We start from the raw sequence: 20,454 nt of genomic DNA on the forward strand, positions 1-20,454 counted from the left end.
TTTTCCTCTTCTTCCAACCCTCCGCCGGGTGACGGCCCTGAGAGTCACTATATTCAACCAGATGGCCCATAATGTCACGATTGGAGAGAAAGGCCACGGGATGTCACTTCAAAACGCCGCTTAAAGAAGCGTTTCAGGCAAAACGCCGCTCGAACAAGCGTTTTAACCAAAACGCAGTTGCGCTTAGCGTTTACGGTAAAACGCTAACAAAAAATATATATGTTAATATTTTTTTAAAGACATTAAAACGCCACTTAAAGAAACGTTATGGGCGTCAAAACGAAACTTGTAGTCACGTTTTGGTGTGTAAAACGTGACTTCGTAAAACGTTTAAAGTCTGTATCATAATTTTTAAAAATAACTAAAACGCCACCACGGATGGCGTTTAGGCACAAAACGTCTTTTAGGGTGCCGTTTTCGAGCTGGAAACGCTTCTTAGAGAGGCGTTTTCCTGTTTAAAACACTTCTTGAAGTTGCGGAGCAGGTCAGTAGCTCAGCTGCATGAATGTTTTATCAACACATACTCTGTTACCAACACTAAAATTAAAAAAAACAATATTCAACAGTTTTATCAACCCAAACCTTAAACTTGAAATAATAACGAACAAATGTCTCCAAATTTAACATCATTACATCTTAGAAGTACAAATAAAAGTCTTCAAATTTAATATCATTACATCACATGTCTTAAAATTGAAACTAAATGCATAAAAGAACTAGTTAAACAATTCAATTCTTTCCGCGAGGTGCTTGAAAATCCATTGCATTTTTAAATCTTGTGGACTTTCCCCTTCCTTTCTTCTTTGGAACCTCTTTATCATGTGTGACTTTTGGAAAACCCACAAGTCTTGGCCAACGAGCATCCCCTTTGCTTGGTATTGGTTCAAATATACCATTATACACATTCGCCAAATTCTCTAACTTATAGCAATCACCTACAAACTTCTCATGACCCAAATTCAAATAAGCACAACAAGCAATCACATGTGAACATGGAATCCGATAAGTTTGCCATTTACCACATGAACACATAGACTCGTTGATCCGGACGGTATGACTATTACCTCCCTTTTGACCAATCTTCCTAGTGACCACTTGAAACAACAACAAAGCTCGATCAAAAACTTGCACGCTATGACCACTACCACGATTGATTGACCGACTAAGCATCTTATTGGCATGCTTAGTAAACAATTGCCCTTTAGATAATTGGGATGCAATTTCCACCTGTCTTTGGTCAAAATAGTCCACCGTCTTCAAAAATATCTCCCTTATCAAAGAACTAATCGGAAGGCTCCTACCTTCAATAATTGCATTGTTCCAACTTTCGGCATGATTGTTGGTTATGATACCAAAACGTCTTCCCCCGTCATGCACTAGTGACCATTTCTCCAATGGTTTATCCTCAAACCATTTGGCCGCCCTAGGCTCAATAATCAAAAGTTGCTCCCATAACAAATCAAATTTGTTCTCTTGAACTTGATAATCCAACTCCACTATCCTATCTTTCAAACCCGGTCTCCTAAATGCCGTCACAAAGTTTGTAGCTAGGTGCCTAATACAGAATATGTGATGGTTACGTGGCTCACACCATCCCGGTTGCTCCATAGCTGCAATGATCCCGGCATGCCTGTCAGATATGACACAAATCCCGTGTCTCCTACCAACAACACTCTTCAACCTCTCCACAAACCACCCCCAGCTAGATAAATTCTCAGATTCAACAATTGTAAATGCAAGTGGAAGAATATGGCTGAAACCATCTACCGCTATAGCACTCAAAAGTACAAGGGGATATGGACCATATAGGTGAGACCCATCTATCTGAATAACTGGCATGCAATGATCAAAACCATCAATACACGGCTTAAAAGCCCAAAAAAGCCTCTTCAATGTTACTTCCTGTTACAAAAATTCAACAAACATTAGTAAAACAATTAATCTTGCACAAAAAATGTACTACTAGTTATAAGAAAGAAATATACCTCCACAACAACATCTTCTCCCGACTCATATTCCTTAAATAACCAATCAACCCGGGTTCCAACATTAAATGATTGCAACGCTTCCATCAAATGAGGGAGGTCCTCATATGACCCTTCCCAAGACCCATGCTCCTCATCCAATGCAAGCTTCTGGCATTTCTAATCTTCTTTCTACCCGGTTGGTAACCAAAGATATTCTTCACCGTCGCCATCAACACTTTTTCTTTAATCTTGGGATCGGCGACAATTTGATCCTTAATATGTTCAAGAATATCCGAAGAGCTCAAGTTAGGGTGATCTTGTGCAATGTTGACACCTATGCACGTATGTGGCCCCGAAGTTTCCATTATTTGGAATTTACCAAGAGATTTCCGCAACCTAGCCTTGAGCTTCCACTCACAACCATTATCTTTATACTTACAAGCCACATGCCAATTCAAACCACTAGACCTAGTGACTACAATCTCTTGATGACTCCGAACATGGAATTGTCTCACCGTATGCATCAAATCCTCTTTTGAACCAAATATCATCCCCTCCCTCAACTCCATAGGATTGGATGCATCATCTCTCATACTTACACTCGAATCCTCAACATTTAATGTTGATTTCTCAATCCTCAAGCCACTCTCAACAAAGTCACTACTCTCAATACCTCTACTACTACTACTAACATATCCACCAAAGTACATGTTGCCACTAGTTTGACCTTCAAATCCCCTACTACTACCATCAACCATTTGATTATTTGAAATTTTTTCCAAATAAATCTCTACAAAGAAAGGGGGTCCCTTAGAAATAACAACTCCAAACATTAATTCAACATCATCATTATCATCAACAGGGACGATACTAAATTTCCCATCATCCGAATTTTTACATCTAAAATACATTTTGAAACCATATTCATCCCTATCAATTCTCAACTTCAAATACAATATATCACATAAATTACTATAATTCATGCTAGAATCAAGTTTAATTTGTTTCGCAACAGGTTTATCATAGATATAGCCCTCTAACTGAGTTTGTAGAATGTTACCATTTATATATATCCACGCCACTACCGAACTTGATCTCGAACCGGAACCCGACGCCACTGAAGCTAGGTTTGTATGAATTAAATGATTGATATATAATTTTGTCTTTTGTATGATTTATTGATAGGTAATTTTGGTTTTTGTATGATTGTGGGTTTAGGGTTTATGCTAGTTTTGGGCTGCTGGATACAAAACACACGGGGACCAACTAGAGGGACGCTGTATGGACAAAAATTAAATAAAACGCCACTTTGTCAGGCGTTTCCAAAGGGAAAACGCCAATGCGTCTGGCGTTTCACTCATATTAATATATATTTTAAAATGTAAAACGCTATTTCGTCTTGCGTTTAGGTGTAAATTACAACAAGCCTTAAACGCCGGAAGCAATGACGTTTAGGGATCAAACGCCAGTCGAAGTTCCGTTTACAAGTAAAAACGCCCTCTGAAGAGGCGTTTTTAACTGTAAAACGCCTGTTAGAATAGCGTTTTGTCTGTTTATTCAAACATGCAGACTGCAGACTTAAACAAAACCCTGTATGACCATCAAAATTTAAAAAACCTACCAGCAAAATTTAAAAAACCTGTAAACAAAGACAAGTAACTTTAAAAAACATGAACACACGACAGCAAACAACATAATATGCATCACCTGATATGGAAATACAAGAAATATAAAACAAAAAATGCATAATACTACTAGAAATCTCAAACTCCAGTAAACTAATAGATTGCCAAATCTTTAATATTATCCAATTTACACATTATAGCCAAATACTACAGATAACTGATATCACTTCTTGGGGCGCTTTTCCCCATCAGTACCACATCTAGTTGGGATGACTTGTCTCTTTGACCTCCGAACATATGTTTGGGACGGTTCCTTATGCTTCTGCTGCGAACCCTGTGATGCATCAGTAGAGGTACCATCAACCGGACCGGGAAGAGTAATACCAAGATCAAAAGAAGGAGGAGTGATGTCCCTCGGTACCCTAGCAGTATACCCGTGAGAATGATGAAGAGGAGGAGGCTGCTGACTACCAGACTGATCAGAAGGATCCTGTGAATCTGGAGTAGGAGTCAAAAGATCAAATCGAGGTGCCTCAAGATCCCTAGGCTCCCTCTGACGACGTTGTCTAGTAGTAGTAGCAGGCTGCTCAGAAGGGGGATCTGTAGCAGTAGTAGCAGGCTGCTCAGAGGGGGGATCTGTAGAAGTAGTACCAGGCTGCTCAAGCAGAGGATGTGTAGTAGTAGTCTGCATACCAGTTGATGTCCCTGCTCCATCATCATGATCATCTCCAAGACGCGTGTCCTCAGGAACATCAACTGGATCTGCTGCATCAACAGGATCAACCACAGCAGCTGCTCGACCTCGAGCTCGTCCTCCAACATGCTTCGGGCGACGGCCAAGGTTTTGCCTCGCCTGTATCTCTATCGCTCTATGCTCCTGTAATGGCAGCGCATCAAACCAATGAAGGTTGAAATCTCGAACAAACTCAAAACCTCCAGTAGATAGCTTAAGCACATCAGCAGGCTCATGTGCCACATCAGTAATCCTCCGAAACAAATCACCCTGAAAATAGCAAAGAACAATATAATCATGTGTTACAAGAACATAAGACAGAGTGAATTAATTTTTCTACATACTAGAAAAGAGACGGTGCTAACTAAATGAAGGTACTTACAACATGATGCTGAAATGCACCCAGGCGAGAGATAAATCTCACAGTCCTCTGTAGGTACCAATCACTATACCCAGGAACAGTACTCTCACCAGCAATCAAGTCGGCCTGGAATATATGGTCCAGCCGAGTGTCCCAAATGGCAACGAATGGCTGATATAGCCGAGTCCATCTAATAACCTGATTTCCCTTCAAGCTCATCTTGTGGAGATCACTGGAATACTCCACAGCAGCTGGAATAGACTGCACCATACCAAACTGCCTCGCAACTCTGTCAGGCAGATGAGTCTCCACAATGAAGAAACATATGAGGGTCCCACAATAACGCCATATCTGTCGACCATCCAAACAGTAAGTAAACAACTGATCAAGGATCTCAGTGGTGTATGGCTCTCAGATAAAATGTGTAGGCGCAAGGCAATCCAGAACAGTACGTATAACAGAGATCGTACGACCAGAGACCTCCCGAAATGAATGTCCGACCAGCCACCTAAATAAAATTACAATCAATATATAAGTCAAAGCTAAACCCTAAATGTGAACGAGTATTAATGTATTTATTCTGCCGGCGTCTCGGCTTCATAGCCTTCGGCCCCTCAGCCTCGCAATAATTAGGGTTAAGGCTCGAGGGAGTAGGGCCTACCGGCCCTACACCCTCCATCCTAAACCCTAACGTTCGGCCAATTAATTTAAAGTACGAATTAATTATTCTGCAAGCCAAACCTAAACCCTAAACGTGAACGAGTGTGAATTTATTTATTTTGCCGGCGTCTCGGCTTCAGGGCCTTCGGCCCCTCAGCCTCGCAATAATTAGGGTTTAGGCTCGAGGGAGTAGGGCCTACCGGCCCTACACCCTCAATCCTAAACCCTAACGTTCGGCCAATTAATTTACAGTACGAATTAATTATTCTGCAAGCCAAACCTAAACCCTAAATGTGAACGAGTGTGAATTTATTTATTCTGCCGGCGTCTCGGCTTCAGGGCCTTCGGCCCCTTAGCCTCGCAATAATTAGGGTTTAGGCTCGAGGGAGTAGGGCCTACCGGCCCTACACCCTCAATCCTAAACCCTAACGTTATGCCAATTAATTTACAGTGCAAATTAATTATTCTACAAGCCAAACCTAAACCCTAAATGTGAACGAGTGTGAATTTATTTATTCTGCCAACGTCTCGGCTTCAGGGCCTTCGGCCCCTCAGCCTCGCAATAATTAAGGATTAGGCTCGAGGGAGTAGGGCCTACCGGCCCTACACCGTCAATTCTAAACCCTAACGTTCGGCCAATTAATTTGCAGTACTTAACAAATTAACTACTATCAAACAGAAACTGTTAATTTAAGACTCGTACCTCACTCCATATGGACCAGCAAGCTGCTCTTCCCACAAACTCATATCATGTAGTGGCACGTCCAGACGGATGGGAGCAAGAGTAGGGAACCTCTCCCATGCCCATAACTGAAGCAGTAACAAGCACCCAGCAAGCTCCTCCTTGTCTGGCTTGCAACACTTGCACAACTCCCTATATAAAAATGCAAGTACAGCTGCACCCCAAGCATACTCTCCACAACGATCTAGATCACGAAGGAACGGCAGGTACATGGGATGAATGGAACCTCCAGAATGATCTGTAAAGAGAATACCTCCAATAAGATCCACCAAATACACTCTCGTGTGCAGTTGCACCTCCTCTGCTGATGCATCATCGTCTAACCTCTGTGGAGTAAGGCCTCTGAAGAAACTCATCTGAATCCTAGACCCGTTCATTCGATTATCTTTAGGTTCTTGTCCAAAGATCGATCCAACAGTAGTCTTCCAGGACGTACCGCGCTCGGCAATGCAGTCTGATATAAGAGCATGACCATATATAGGAAGGCCTAAAAGAACAGCAACATCCTGGAGTGTCACTGTAACCTCTCCCATGGGTAGATGGAATGTATGAGTCTCCGGCCTCCACCTCTCAAGCAAAGCAGATAACAAACTTCAGTCAAGCTGTAACCCAGAAACCCGAGCAACATCATAAAAACCGGAAGACTGTAGATACGGGATCATCCGCTGGTCCAAAACAAACTCAAACTGGTTAGGGTTTCTGCGTCTAACTCTCATCGAATCACCACCACCTATCCTCCATATCTCTCCAGACCTATGCTCACGCTGTAAATGAAGGAGACTACCGTCAATAGGTCCAGGGTTGATATCCTGCAAATCAGAAAGTTGTACAAGGTTAAACAAGGTTATAAATCAATATATTCATCAAAAAATTTGCAAATCTATAATGTATACTAAAAATACCCAAAATTCAGAAGAAGCATCAGATGATAATGCTCAAACGACACATTCAAAAATCGACAAATAATTGCTATTGGTTAATATTACTATTCACAAACACACCAATATCAACTCAAGTTATAAAAAACACTTCAGTACACAGCATACACATGTACACAATATAACACAATATAGAAGATCAGTTGACTTGGAATGTCACTTGAAAATATGCATCACAGTTCCCTTCGGTACACAGTATAAAATGACATTAACCTGGAGAGTCTATATTTCATCAACTAATCTACAGTGTGACATGTTTCACAGCATAAAACGCAACAGATATGCTACTATTTAGTTGAGACAATTCATCAAACACCATGTATGCACAATTCAATATGCAACCAAGTTATATAACACACAAAAAATGCAACTTAAATAGCAGCTTAAAAATTCAAACCTGAAGATTCATGAGTGAAAGCACTTAATTCGCAACTTGAAACGACGTCCTCCTACTTGAATTCGAAGCTTGAAGTCGCGTTTTTCTCTCCAAAATCGCTACAGCCGACTACTGTTATGCGCTACTTCGGCTATTCTGAATTGGGTTTTGTTATATATTAAGTAGAAAACGTGGTTTCGGTTAGCGTTTTAAGGAGGGCGAAAGCGTAATTTAATAAAGCGAATGTAATATTGAATAATTGTTTTTGTAAACGCCGGCGAACCGGCGTTAAGGGGTTTGTTTTTTAAATAAGGAAGCGTGAAACGTGGCTGCGTGTAGCGTTTGCTGTTTATGAGATAAACGCATGTTAAAACCCCGTTTTTGAGTGACAGTGAGGGCCATTATTTTAAATCGTGACAATTGGGGCATTAAGCGCAAGAAAGAGGACACTGAGGGCCTTTTCTCCCCTCCGCCCTTGTTCCTCGATAATTTTGAGAAGTTTGTATATTTATCAATGGCCGATCAAGCCCATTTTAATTCACCAAAAACCCACTTAGAAATTGACCCCAAAAATGCAATTATTTACCCAGTGCCACTGTCCCCACCACTGCCATTGATATCAAAGGAGATTGAGCTGAGCAGAGCCATGACTGCTGCTTCAAAATCAAGCCTTTTTAGTCTCTCTAGAACCCATGTCTTGTTTGAAGATGATTGGTTGCTTGCTGTTTGTAAACCCCGAGGTGTTTATTGTGAAGCTGTGTTGGCTTCTGTACCCTCTTTACTCTCTGCTTCACTTCACTCGGATCAACTCGGTGAGTTTATGAATTTTTTTTCTTGATTGGGATATGATTTGTTAGAGAATTTTGATTATTTTTGAGATATCTATGATTTTACGTTCTATATAATCAAACATGTGCTGAAAATCCTGACAAAAAAAAAGTTCTGAAAATCGCAATGAGAATAATATCAAAACCCTTTTATCTTAATTACTAGAATTTTATTTCAGGATGTTGTATATTTAAGGATATTAGAGTTTGTAGTTGGATGTGGTTTTGACCGTTTTTAATTTTAATATTTTCAATGATCAGAATCCTAACTCGAGACCGGGATTTTAATATTCAGATGCCCAGGAAAAGCAGCCAGAGTTCCATCTTGCTAATAGACTTGATCGTGACACAAGTGGTGTAATGTTAATCACCAAGTCACATAAAGTTGCTGCTAAGCTTGTGAAAGCTTTTACTGACCACAAGGTTAGGAAAACTTACATTGCCTCTTGCACGGGAGCAGCTCCGAATTGGCAACGCATCGATATTGAGTCCGGTCATGGTCAATCGAAGTTTGGAGCTTGGCGTGTATATGCTACATCAGATGTAGGTAAAAAACTGCCAGGCGGATCTGTTGTTAGAGGCATGGCTACTACATTTGAAGTATTGTCTGTTAATGGACAATGTTGCACTAAAGATTCATCTCAACTAGAAGAAGTCAAATGTAAATTTATTGTTGAGGAGAAATCTGTAATTGATTCTGGGGAGGGAAAGGATGAGATTGTTGTAAGAGCATATCCTCGAAGTGGAAGGACGCATCAAATTCGCTTGCATTGCCAGTACCTTGGAATTTCTATAAGAGGGGATGTCAAGTATGAAGGTGTCTGTGAATGGAAGGGGAAGGTGTATGACCATCATGAGCTTCATGCAGAGAGTTTAACTTTTGAGCATCCAGTAACTGGTTTGTCCGTAGTGATTCATGCACCTTTGCCTTTGTGGGCAAGCGAAGCATTGTAACCTTGGCTTCCCAAGTGAGGGTCCCTCATCCTTGACGCATGACTTCAATACCCTTGAATATTTTGATTCTTAGTATTATGTTATCTATTATATTTGGAATTTGAGAATGTGCTGTGTATGTTTTTGGCTCGTTGGTGCTATGTATGCTTGGCTTCAGGTTCTAGTCCTTTTTACTTTGTTCTTTTTCTGATCAAACATGTGATTTCAATTTATAATAGAGGTTCAAATTTAATTTTGTAGATATTCTGTGAAGTGATTACACAAGTTATGTGAATTAATGAACTGATATGGAAACCTAGATTTAGTGGGATTTGTTAAACATTCTGAACGTTGAACTACAAGTCTAGTAGATTGTATTTTTATTTTTATTATTAGATATTTTTATCTGCATTTCTGATGAATAGTTTTATGTATGTAAATATTTTTGGATTCTATTATATATCTTATTTGTATGTTCAGTGATCTTTTCTTTATTAGAAATAGTCAAGATGTGATCAAGTCAACTGATTTTGCTTCCTCCATGCTTCATGTGTAAGGAACTTCATAGAATATAATGAAGTACTTTTTCCAAATGATTTGATCTTGAAGATGCTGAACATGTTCTAACTATTTGCGTTTGACCTGAATATAATGATATATTATATTGTATCCTTACCTTCATGTGTTTATATTATTAACATAAGGTCAAATTCAAGTCATTATTCTTTCTAAAACCTCTAATTAAACATCCTCAAAATGGTTAGCTTGATCTACATATTGTAAATTAGTGACACACAAAATTTTTGTATTCCTATTGACTTTGTTGTGACTCAAAGACTTGATGATGCTTCTGCTACTACATCCCTTCTATCTTATCACGTGCACGAGTTGGTCTCTGTACTAAGATTTATATAATGTTTTATACACTAAGAAAAGAGGAAGTTAACAACTAAGATTGCTGCATCTTAATAAGTTTTTTTTTTTTTTTTGTGCGAAGACTACATGTTAATCAGTTTAGACGAGAAAAATTAACAAATCTTGGTGTAATTATAGCTTGAGAAGAATCATAAGTTTTCTTTAGAAGAGTACATTACCTGGCATTTTCTGGTGAGGTATATATGTACTTTTTTATAAGATATGAGGGGCCGCCATTTTGTAATTCAAGTAAAGAATTAATTAATTGCATTGCACAAGCTATATCATGCGTGATTTGAGGGTTTTCAGGATTTCTGGTGCTGATATTTTTGCTTCTATATCAGTGTCGCCAAGACATCCCCTGCACAGACCTCTAGCAGGTTCTCAGGTTCCATATTTTCCAAATAATTATTCTGTCAGACTTGGAGAGGAGCTCAACAGTTTTTAGTTTCAAGCGAAGTTAGTAAAAGGTAGTTATTAGTTAATTAAATGGCAAAATGTAATGCTAGCATCTACGTCGTAATAATATTCAAAGTATGCAGTGATGGGGAGTTAATATTATGAATATCCGCTCCATAAACTTCTCACACTGTGTCCTAGGCCAGTATGATACGATCATAATATATAAGATATATCATAGACATGCCTTTATTACACGTTACTTTATATCCAAGGAATGATTATTCTTGAAACTTTTTACCTGCTTAAACTCTTACCTCCTAGATGTCTCGGAGTAGGAGTACATGGGTGTAGACATTGATGCCCGCTTTTCCGTTACTTGGTTGAAGATAACAATAAACATGAATATAATACACTACGAAGGTGATTCTACTATATTGTTATCTCCCTTCTGAAATGGAAATTATTTTTTTGCATATTGCTCAAGTAGGTGGTTCTTCTGTACTAGTCGACACTGTGTCTTACAAAGATGTCCGTGAACCGATTTTGTGGGTTTACATATTTTGAGAGTATATGAATGATATCACTGATTGTAATTTAGTTGTGTGCATGTTCTTTGTCAGGAGCCAGGAAACTTTGTCATCACCTTCCCCAGATCATATCACGGAGGTTTCAACTGTGGTAAGCTAAAGTGTTGCTACATGTAGGATGACAATTAAGGGAATTGATAATGTATTATGCTATGACCCCTAGTCTTTTGGATGTCAATTTGAGTCTTTGACCTTTTTACTTTGCAGGCTTAAATTGTGCAGAAGCAGTCAACTTTGCTCCTGCTGATTGGCTTCCTCATGGAGGTTCCGGTGCGGATCTTTATAAACTTTATCGTAAATCTCCTGTTTTATCTCACGAGGAGCTTATCTGTGTTGTAGCCAAGGCCTTTCCTCACTTTTTATATATTCTTTTTAGTTTACAGAGATAAATTGTGTGACCTTCAGTTCTCATTTTTTTTGAAAATTCCATATTTCAGTCATTTTATAACTGTTCACTGCAAGAATTATCATAGAGTAATAAGAAATGATTTATACTTTGTGCCTTTGAAATTTGGCTGCCTTGTTTAGATAATTATGGTTGGATCATAGTCCTTGATTACCAGTACCATTGCTTTTTTTGCACAAGGCTTAGTAGTATCAGTGTCTAACTGAAAAAATCCAATTGAAATCAGAGTTGAAGACTTCTTAATATCATACAAGTATACATCAAAGAGACCTAGCCATCTCCTGAAAGAATGGAGGCCCAATATATAGCAGAAATATCCTTTCCTGCTGTTAACAGAATGCATATGAGAAAATTTCAAGAATCCTGCCCTTTCTTGTGTATCAGTCAAGAGATGAGATAAGTGTGCTCAGATAAGATGTAATGACGGGATGAAGAGTGACAATTATTTGCAATCCAGTTAATCTGCTAGACCCCTTTCATTAATTCAAGCCTGTAGTCTGGACATAGAAGTCGGGACCTGGGGAATTTGTTAAAGTTATGAAAAGGAAATGTTTAGATCTAGAATACAACGAATGGAATAGTATGCAAAACGTAATCAGAGTAACAAGCTGAGTGTATTTTATTGAGGTTATGTCAAATGTGGCTTTATGGTTCTGGATGTATTTTCCCGGCCATTTCATATGTATGCTGTTGCCAAAAGTTAGGAAGGCAAAGGTTGATCAGTGGCATTGTATTTAGATTTTCTATTAATTTTGTTAGAAATTGATTGGTTCTACAACAGGTTACTTATCTATTACAAATATGTATTAAGTTCGTACCTATATGGGTACTTCTCTCATATTTTTTGGAAAATGGCCCTGTGTTCAAATTTGTCGTGTATTATCATTAAGGTGAAGGTGATGGTCAAAGTTGAATCTGATACGAGTCATATGACGAGCAGACTGTATGGAAGATAGCAGATTTTGTCGATGTTTTCTGGTTCATCAAGCAATTTAAAGATGAATTTGCAAGTGATAGTGTCGTGAATAATAAAATGGAAATTGGCTGATCGCTCCGCTTTTGACACACTTCTCATAACTAGCCATAAACTCCACTGCATCAGTCATCACCAACAACCAGCACTATCATTCTTTATAATCATGTTAGACACTGTAATTAGTTTTGTGGTTAAGGCATATGTTTGACCAATTTTATCTCGCTTGCAGACTGAATTTGATAGCAAAGTAACACCTTACCTAATGAAGGAATTGCTCCGTGTTTACAATAAAGAGAAAAGTTGGAGAGATGACTTTGGAGAAATGGCATTGTGCGGTCTTCCTTAATGTCGCCTCGGGAGCAGCCTCAGTATGTGGGTGTCGAAGAGGTATATTTGAAATAAGTTGCCTACCATTGGGTTTTAATTTTTTTAACAGAGCATCTAATTAATGAAAGTAGACCGCTGTAGGCCGTCTACTTTTGTGTGTCTTGAGGTCAGAGGCTTATCAATATTTGAATAATAATATTAATCTATAGATTTATTTTGATAAGTCATACTTCTTATTTCTTTCTCATAAAGAAATTGGTCTTCTTTTCCAATTAATGAAATAATATTCCTTTCAGGGTGATATTACTTGTCTAAAACTAATATAATACAAGTGTATCTATTATGCAGCACTGGAAGGACCTTTGTGAATGCAAAGCAAATAAACATTGCCTCCTTTACCGTCATTCACTAGCAGAGTTAAATAATTTAATTCTTAATGCTGCTGGGAGGGGTGACTACACAGAGGCTACCCAAAATAAAATTTACAGAAACAGCAACTCCATTTGCTTGATATTGGTACATTGTCAAAAAAGGTATCAATAAGTTCAAATGCATTCCAATTCACTTGCTTTTTCACCTTTATCATGCTCTTTCATTCATCATAATAGGCCAGCCTCTTTTACAATATATATAGTGTGTGTGTGTGTGTGTATAGGTCATGTTGTGCATATCAGAAGGATGCTGTCTTATGGATCTCCCGCTTTCAAAATGCTGTGCAAAATTCTGAACAATGTAATGATCTGGAGAATGTTGTTACTGAGTTGACACGCATCGTAAAAGATGGGACTTTTCTGAAATTTCAAGATCCAGTTTGAATATTACGATTAATTTTAATGATTTCTTGGAGAAAAATGATGAAACTTTTTTTTTTGTTTACTAATTAGTTATTGATGAATAATGAGATTGATACATGTATTTCGTGTGTATATATTGGTGTTCTCTATTAGAATTTATATAAAGGTGGTTCTCCATGGAGTGTGACTCGTATATATATGGAAGGAATCCAAGATAACAAGACTTTTGTTTTTATTCCCTCCATACATTTTTCTAAGCTTTTAACAAACGTCTGGAGATTATATTTTCTATCCAAAAGAGTTGGTGTTGCTTCTTAAAAGGACTTTTACTTCAAATTTATTAGACGCCAGTACTAATATCAAGCCAATCTGAAAAACCAGTCTAAAAGGAAACTGTCACCATGTCATGCCTGATTTATTACTGCTTAGTTTTAATTACTGCATTGACTCTGGTGGTTTCTTATGCATCGTTTATACTTGTTTGTTTTATATTGGATGTGGTAGCTGATAAGTTGGTTTTTCCAGGATTAAGGAGAGGGAAATACTTCTCCAAATCGTTGAAAAAACTGAATTATGCAGAACACGCTTAACAGAAGTAGCTGATAGAGTCTTGGCGCATGTTGACAAGGATCTCGATGTAGTGGCTGAAAAGCTTTCCACGGCATTAAAGGTATTAATTAATGATCTTCCATGCATAATCTGCAGCTGATATGCCTTATGCCTATGCGATTCTGACAGTATTGTCATAGCTCCTGAGCACTATGTTCTCCAACTTAAATCTCTTCTATTCCTGCCAAATCTATTTTACCCTCTTCGATATATGTTTTTGACCTTAACCATGAAAGGCTTATTACAATACTAATCGCTTCTACGAATGTAGTTCGCTAATAAATAGAGTGTGTGTGTGTGTGTGTATTATACAAGATATTTTTGCAACTTAAAAATTCTATATTTTCTTTGTCATTGTACTTGTAATCTCAATTTGGACTTTCATATAATCTGCATCACTAGTTAGAACATACGTGATACAACTATATAACATTTACTATCACATAATCTCACAGTTGGAAATGATATATTTGTTATGTAGGATTTAAGAATCTTTTAGTAGCAGCCGGGTATGTATGGGGTACTGGAATGTTGATAACAATTAAGCAGAAACTTATTGCGCACACTTGTAACTATACATTAAATTATGAACATGTATGTATGTTTGAGAATATATATGGGGAACTGCGAATGTCCTATCACTACATGGATGCCTGTTACCCCTTTACATCATTGTGGGGTCCAGTGATAATGGATGATCATGCACATAAAAGTTTTAATATTACCTTGTTGGGTTCATTTATATGGTTTCTTGTCCATTCTGCTAGTCTGTTGAAGCTTATGTATCTACTGTCTTCTGTGCGCAGGCAGTTGAAGCTGCAGGAGTGTATGACCATGATAGCAAGTGCAAATTTGAGATGGCTTTAGCAAGGAATTCATGGAGAGTCAGAGCCCAGAAACTGTTAGAATCTTCGCTGAAGCCTACAGTTCAACAGATTCAACGTCATTTAAAGGAGGTATTACACTTGGTCCTAAGTCCTTACTTATATAAGAGAAGTACACCATCATTATACCATTATGGTTATTTAAATCACATCTCTCTCTCTCTCTCTCTCTCACATCATTCCCCCCCCCCCCCCCCCCTCCCCCGCCCCGCCCGCCACACACATACAGCCATACAGGTAAAAAGGGTTTATGATATTGAGTATATGTTTCAGGGTTCTGCCATCAGCATACCATTGAAAGATTACTTCAGGGAGACACTTATTGAAGTGAAGCATCGCTCCGTGCAATGGGTCGATACGGCTAAGAAGGTTGAAGTTTATATAAGAGAAGTACACCATCATTATACCATTATGGTTATTTAAATCACATCTCTCCCTCTCACATCATCCCCCCCCCCCCCCCCCCCCCCCCCCCCCCCACACACACACACATACAGGTAAAAAGGGTTTATGATATTGAGTATATGTTTCAGGGTTCTGCCATCAGCATACCATTGAAAGATTACTTCAGGGAGACACTTATTGAAGTGAAGCATCGCTCCGTCCGTGCAATGGGTCGATACGGCCAAGAAGGTTGAAGTTGGTGTTCATTAATCGAACATATTTGATGTTCTTGTATTTTATGACACTTTGTTTGCATGTGAACAGGTTTTGGTGGATTCTGGGGAACTTGAGTTGGATAAAGTTTATGACCTAATAATGGAGGGGAATGATTTGCTTGTTGAAGTTGAAAAAGAACTCAAGGTAATGAACCAAAATTTTGTCTGATGGGTTGGTGCCATTTGTTTTCAACGTGACAAATAATTTGGTGTGACTGCAGCTATTGCAAGATAGAAGTATGCTCTACTGCATATGTCGAAAGCCCTATGATCAGAGAGCAATGATTGCTTGTGATAAATGGTATCATTTTGATTGCATCAAGTTAACTTCACCACCAAAGGTTTACACTTGCCCTGCATGTAAGCTGGACAATGAATATTTGTCTTCGTCACTATCATCATCGCAGGAGAGGTAAATCTATATTAAGTATTATATTTCTTGGACGAGATTGCTGTTGTTGGAGATTTTTCTTAACTGCTGTTGATATTTTTTTTGTTTTTGAGATTGTTGTGTAATGATTCTGACTTGAAGCTAGAATTGTAATTACAGTTAAGTAATATGATAAGCGTGTGTATTGCTTGTTTGGGTATTAATCTGCTTGTATGGGTGTTAATCTGCTATTCTAAGACATTGTATGTGCATTATATGAAACAATCTTGGAGTAGAAAATTTTTAGTGGGAAGTGAGTTTGATATTCATAAAGCAGAATCTTCGCAGAAACAACCGAAGGAGGCACCATCACTTGGCATGAGGAGAGATGAGCTATCTAGACAGCATGTCAGAGCTCTCAATACTCAGTTTGCGAGGTCCCTTTTTTTTTTTCTATTGCAGCATACCTACCTTCTGTTCAAGTCAGTGGTAGGCTGCATTAAATATTTGAATTAGTTTGTTTAGGAATTTTTTCGCAGTTGTAGCAATGCGTATATCCTTAAATATGTGATCTATATTACTTATTCAGTATGAGGCAAGTCATGGTAGTACTGAGCCTCCTTTGTTAGGTATGTGGCGTGTAATATTTTTCTTCAAATGTATAGATTTTGTTCTTTTAATTTCTTTAATATTATTGAAGATTGAATTAAGATGGGTTCTCGAATTGACCGTGATTGCACTATTGAGCTAAACTGGCGGATCTTAGTTCCTCAATTTTTTACTAGCGTACTCTGAGTCGTTTCCGTGAATTTGTATTATCTATTTTGTCATCTGTCATCCATGTTTACCTATGTGTCCTTAAACAGCTGGGTCCAAACACAGTTCCAAAATCACCCGGATGAGCTTTGGGAAGATGGAATCCAAGACTATATTAATCATGATTCATGCCTCAAACATAATGGTAGGTATTGAAATTCTAGTGTCTTGTACCAAGTCTATGCTGTCCAAACTCCAAGTGCTTGTAAAGTGCAGTTGTGTTTCTTAACCATTATTAACTCGCTTCCATGTTCTATATCTGTATTCTGTAGCAGGTAAAGTTTAGTGATGTTGTTGACTGGCTTAAGGTGAAGTCTGCTCCGGACACCCAAACTGCTCCAAATAAGCTTCTTAAAGAGAACAATAAGACTTCGTTCTTCGGGATTCCTCCGGCTAGTACAACTGCAAGCTTTGCTATGTCATGGAGCAATCCCAGTCAAAACAATATCGTTTCAGAGAGTAAGGATAATAACGAGATAAAGAAAATGCCAGAGAAACCTGGATTTGCTTCTTCTGGGGCTAGTGCAGGCTTCCCTGTGTCCTGGGGAAATCCGGTTCAGAACAAACTTTTTTCTGAAATTAAGGATACAAACCAGAGGGAATCATCGGAAAACACTGGGAGTAGCCCTGCTGCTGTCAGTTCAGCCTTTGGGATAACATGGGGGGCTCCTGTTTTAAATAAGCCTGCTTCCGAAGATATTAACGGTAATGGGGTGAAACTGTTCCTCGAGAAACCAGGAATCATTGCAGCCAGTGGTACAACTCCAAGTTTTGGAACTTGATGGAGCTCTGCACCTATCTTTGGTAGTCAGACTTCATTTTTATTTGGTATGTCTTGCCTAGTAAATTTTCTAATACAGTTTGCAGTTATCACTAGCTCATTGATTTGAGAAGTGAATACTGTTTATTCATCATTTGATACGAACTTCAACAACAAAAAGTTATACTTCATTATATACCAATTGTATTTCCTCTGTGCTCATAGAAGATGCATGTTAGGGACGAGGCTACATAGGGGCCAGAGGTGGCCATGCCCCCCACCACCACCACCGAGGGTTGTCACTATATTGGTATATGTCTATAATAATTCTAAATAAATAAATAAATATATTTTAGTCTTTATATTTATATAAATATAACACATGGCCCCTGTAAAATATTACAACTTGATTTTATTTTATGTGTCTTATCTGCTTGATTAAAGACTTCTTAGAACTATTGTGTGTGATTGACATGTTTGGCTAAAGTTCTGTTACTATTATTGTTAATTTGTTGCTTTTTAGTTACTTAGTTTGTTTGTAATTATTATATGTTAATGTACTGTTTTTGTTTACACTAATGGCTAAGCAAGTCAAAATTGATTCTATACTCAATTGTATGCTTATTTATATTGATAGAGAAATAGCAAAAAGTTTTAGTATTGACTCTATTATAGATGGGTTTAGTGATTTGAAGGAACATAGAGCTTTATTATAAATTTTGTACTAGTGTTTTTGTGTATTTGCTACATTGAATATTTAAAAGTGTTGATGGGAAAAAAAGTTTGGCCCCCTCTATATACATTTGCTGGCTTCGTCCCTGATGCATGTGATACACTCAGAGTTCATTTTTTTGTGGTTAATAGTATCCGTGAGCTAATTTTCTAAAGGATATTTTTATCCAATAAATTTATGCTTTTCAAACTGTTCTTGATATTATTGTTTTGTAGTCATATGTCATGTTTATACTTTATTCATCAATTTAATAATAAAGGTCTTTTTCCCTTTAGAAGTAAAAAAGCTATGTGAACCAATTAGTCATCTGAGTATAAATATTTAATACATTACTAGCCATTGTTGCAACCTGCAACAACATATAGGACAGCGAACATGTGCAGTCCAGCTTTATTAAGATCAATGTTGTTGACGTAATTGTTTTTAATTATGTTTTTCTTACATTCTTTTTATCAGGAAATCAAAACCCAGCTCCTGTAAACCATAATATTTCAAATGACATTGAGGGCGGCGGCGAGATATAAATCCTTTCTAATAGCACTTTTTCGTATTTATATCAGTGTATCAATGTTGAGTTTATTAATTGTAAGCATGTTGCATTTTCTATTTGTTCACAAGCCCTATCCGTGTAAAGTTATACAGATGTATCATGTATGTGACCTACTTCTTCCCAAGAGGTCGCTTCAATAATCTGAGTCTATGAATGGCTGATATCAATCTGGGTTCTGTTAGAGGCCCCTTTTTCTCCTGGGAAATTTTTAAAAAGTCCCCTCCTGATCTGGGGGGTGCTGATGCCTTTGACGTATAACTAAGCTTCTACAAGTGAATGTGTATGGCTGCAGATAAAGTAAAAAGTAAAAACCTAATTTACTGAAACAGTGAAGCACTTTGCCTGTTTAACGGCCTTTTGATTGAACAAACACCATGATAATGACTATTAATATCCTCAAGTTATTAAAACTTTTTAGTTGGGAGGCCAGTAGATAGCAATATTACTACTTAAGCTTGTACTATGTCTTGAGTTGTCTAGCAATTAGTCATTGGTTTACTAATATCATGTGGGTATTACATAAAATCAGTAGAAGACATGAAACACACAAGATATGGCACTTTGGAATTAGTTTAACTTTCTTTGTGTGTTCTCAATTTTATCATACAAACTCACAATGTTACTCATAGATCCGAGTCTCTGGCTTCTCTGCGGACTTGTTTTGGGGGTCCAATATATCGTATATAACCATACACACTTAAAGTTATAGTTGTTAACATGTATATGTACTGAATACGGATACGGTAGTCATCTTATACGTGGTTTCAGTTTTCCCATGCTGTACTTCATGTGAGCTAATCCGAGAACAAATAAGAAGGCAATGTGATATTTGTTTGGAATCTGTTGTTTTTATTTTGATATAAAATTCCTTTTTCACCAGATCATTTGATGTTTTACACTGTCATGGGCTTTATAATATAAAATATCACTTTGCAGATGATGAAGTTGAGCAGCCAGCCATCGGTGAAAAAAAGCGAAGAGAAGGGTGTTACTGTGGTACATGAAATGAAATGCAAGCTTTATGTGAAGGTATCTACCCAATTGTTCTCTGAAATACCATACATACCTAATAGGATCCTAATGCTATGTTAATTGAGGGAAAGAAAATAAATTAATGAAAATAGAACATAATATTTGTTACTTACTATCATGGTGCTTGTTCGTATATTCCACCTGTGTGATTGATAGAATCTGAACAGCTAAGATCAACTTTTTGTGATGGTACCATTGAGTAGTTTCTTTAACAACGCCGGCATTGTACCTGCATTGATGCTTCAAATTGAATAGCTGAGGTTAGGTTTCTAAGCTCATCTAGTACCTGCATTGATGCTTCAAATTGAATAGCTGAGGTTAGGTTTCTAAGCTCATCTATTTGAACAGTGTCATTGACAGAGTAAGCATCCTTGATAAACAGGACTATATGATTCACAAAAGCTAAATATGCATGATAGTGTTCATAGTTGGCTGATAAAACAATTCTTCATGTCTCTGAGTTTTGTTTCAA

General features: G+C 37.8%; 3 protein-coding genes across 15 annotated transcripts; 1 reads left to right on the plus strand and 2 right to left on the minus strand.

The window, feature by feature from the left end:
- Window positions 1-729: 729 nt before the first annotated feature.
- LOC108221404 (uncharacterized) lies at window positions 730-2,072 on the minus strand. The gene is made up of 2 exons (XM_017395285.1): window positions 1,986-2,072; window positions 730-1,902 (listed from the first exon to the last, which is right to left on the minus strand). The coding sequence occupies exons 1-2, from the start codon at window positions 2,070-2,072 to the stop codon at window positions 730-732; spliced, it is 1,260 nt and encodes a 419-aa protein (XP_017250774.1).
- A 1,716-nt stretch (window positions 2,073-3,788) lies between these two features.
- On the minus strand, window positions 3,789-5,185 carry LOC135152548 (uncharacterized). The gene is made up of 2 exons (XM_064092777.1): window positions 4,708-5,185; window positions 3,789-4,595 (listed from the first exon to the last, which is right to left on the minus strand). Exons 1-2 carry the CDS (start codon window positions 4,954-4,956, stop codon window positions 3,816-3,818), a joined length of 1,029 nt encoding a protein of 342 aa, XP_063948847.1. The 5' UTR covers window positions 4,957-5,185; the 3' UTR covers window positions 3,789-3,815.
- A 2,731-nt stretch (window positions 5,186-7,916) lies between these two features.
- Window positions 7,917-19,148, plus strand: LOC108223600 (RNA pseudouridine synthase 1). 13 transcript variants are annotated; one of them, XM_064093340.1, is made up of 15 exons: window positions 9,175-9,197; window positions 10,422-10,547; window positions 11,100-11,157; window positions 11,274-11,336; window positions 12,678-12,835; window positions 13,124-13,308; window positions 14,095-14,239; window positions 14,985-15,134; window positions 15,336-15,431; window positions 15,771-15,866; window positions 15,943-16,133; window positions 16,429-16,528; window positions 16,958-17,052; window positions 17,180-17,735; window positions 18,857-19,148. In XM_064093340.1, exons 5-12 carry the CDS (start codon window positions 12,794-12,796, stop codon window positions 16,481-16,483), a joined length of 960 nt encoding a protein of 319 aa, XP_063949410.1. In that variant the 5' UTR covers window positions 9,175-9,197; window positions 10,422-10,547; window positions 11,100-11,157; window positions 11,274-11,336; window positions 12,678-12,793; the 3' UTR covers window positions 16,484-16,528; window positions 16,958-17,052; window positions 17,180-17,735; window positions 18,857-19,148. The 13 variants fall into 13 exon arrangements, with proteins under 13 accessions (XP_017253413.1, XP_063949412.1, XP_017253414.1 ...); XM_064093341.1 differs by having other exon boundaries at window positions 17,183-17,735; XM_064093345.1 differs by having other exon boundaries at window positions 16,440-16,528.
- The last annotated feature ends 1,306 nt before the right edge of the window (window positions 19,149-20,454 follow it).

Source organism: Daucus carota, chromosome 5 (genome assembly GCF_001625215.2).
Source record: "Daucus carota subsp. sativus chromosome 5, DH1 v3.0, whole genome shotgun sequence".
Taxonomy (NCBI): domain Eukaryota; kingdom Viridiplantae; phylum Streptophyta; class Magnoliopsida; order Apiales; family Apiaceae; genus Daucus; species Daucus carota.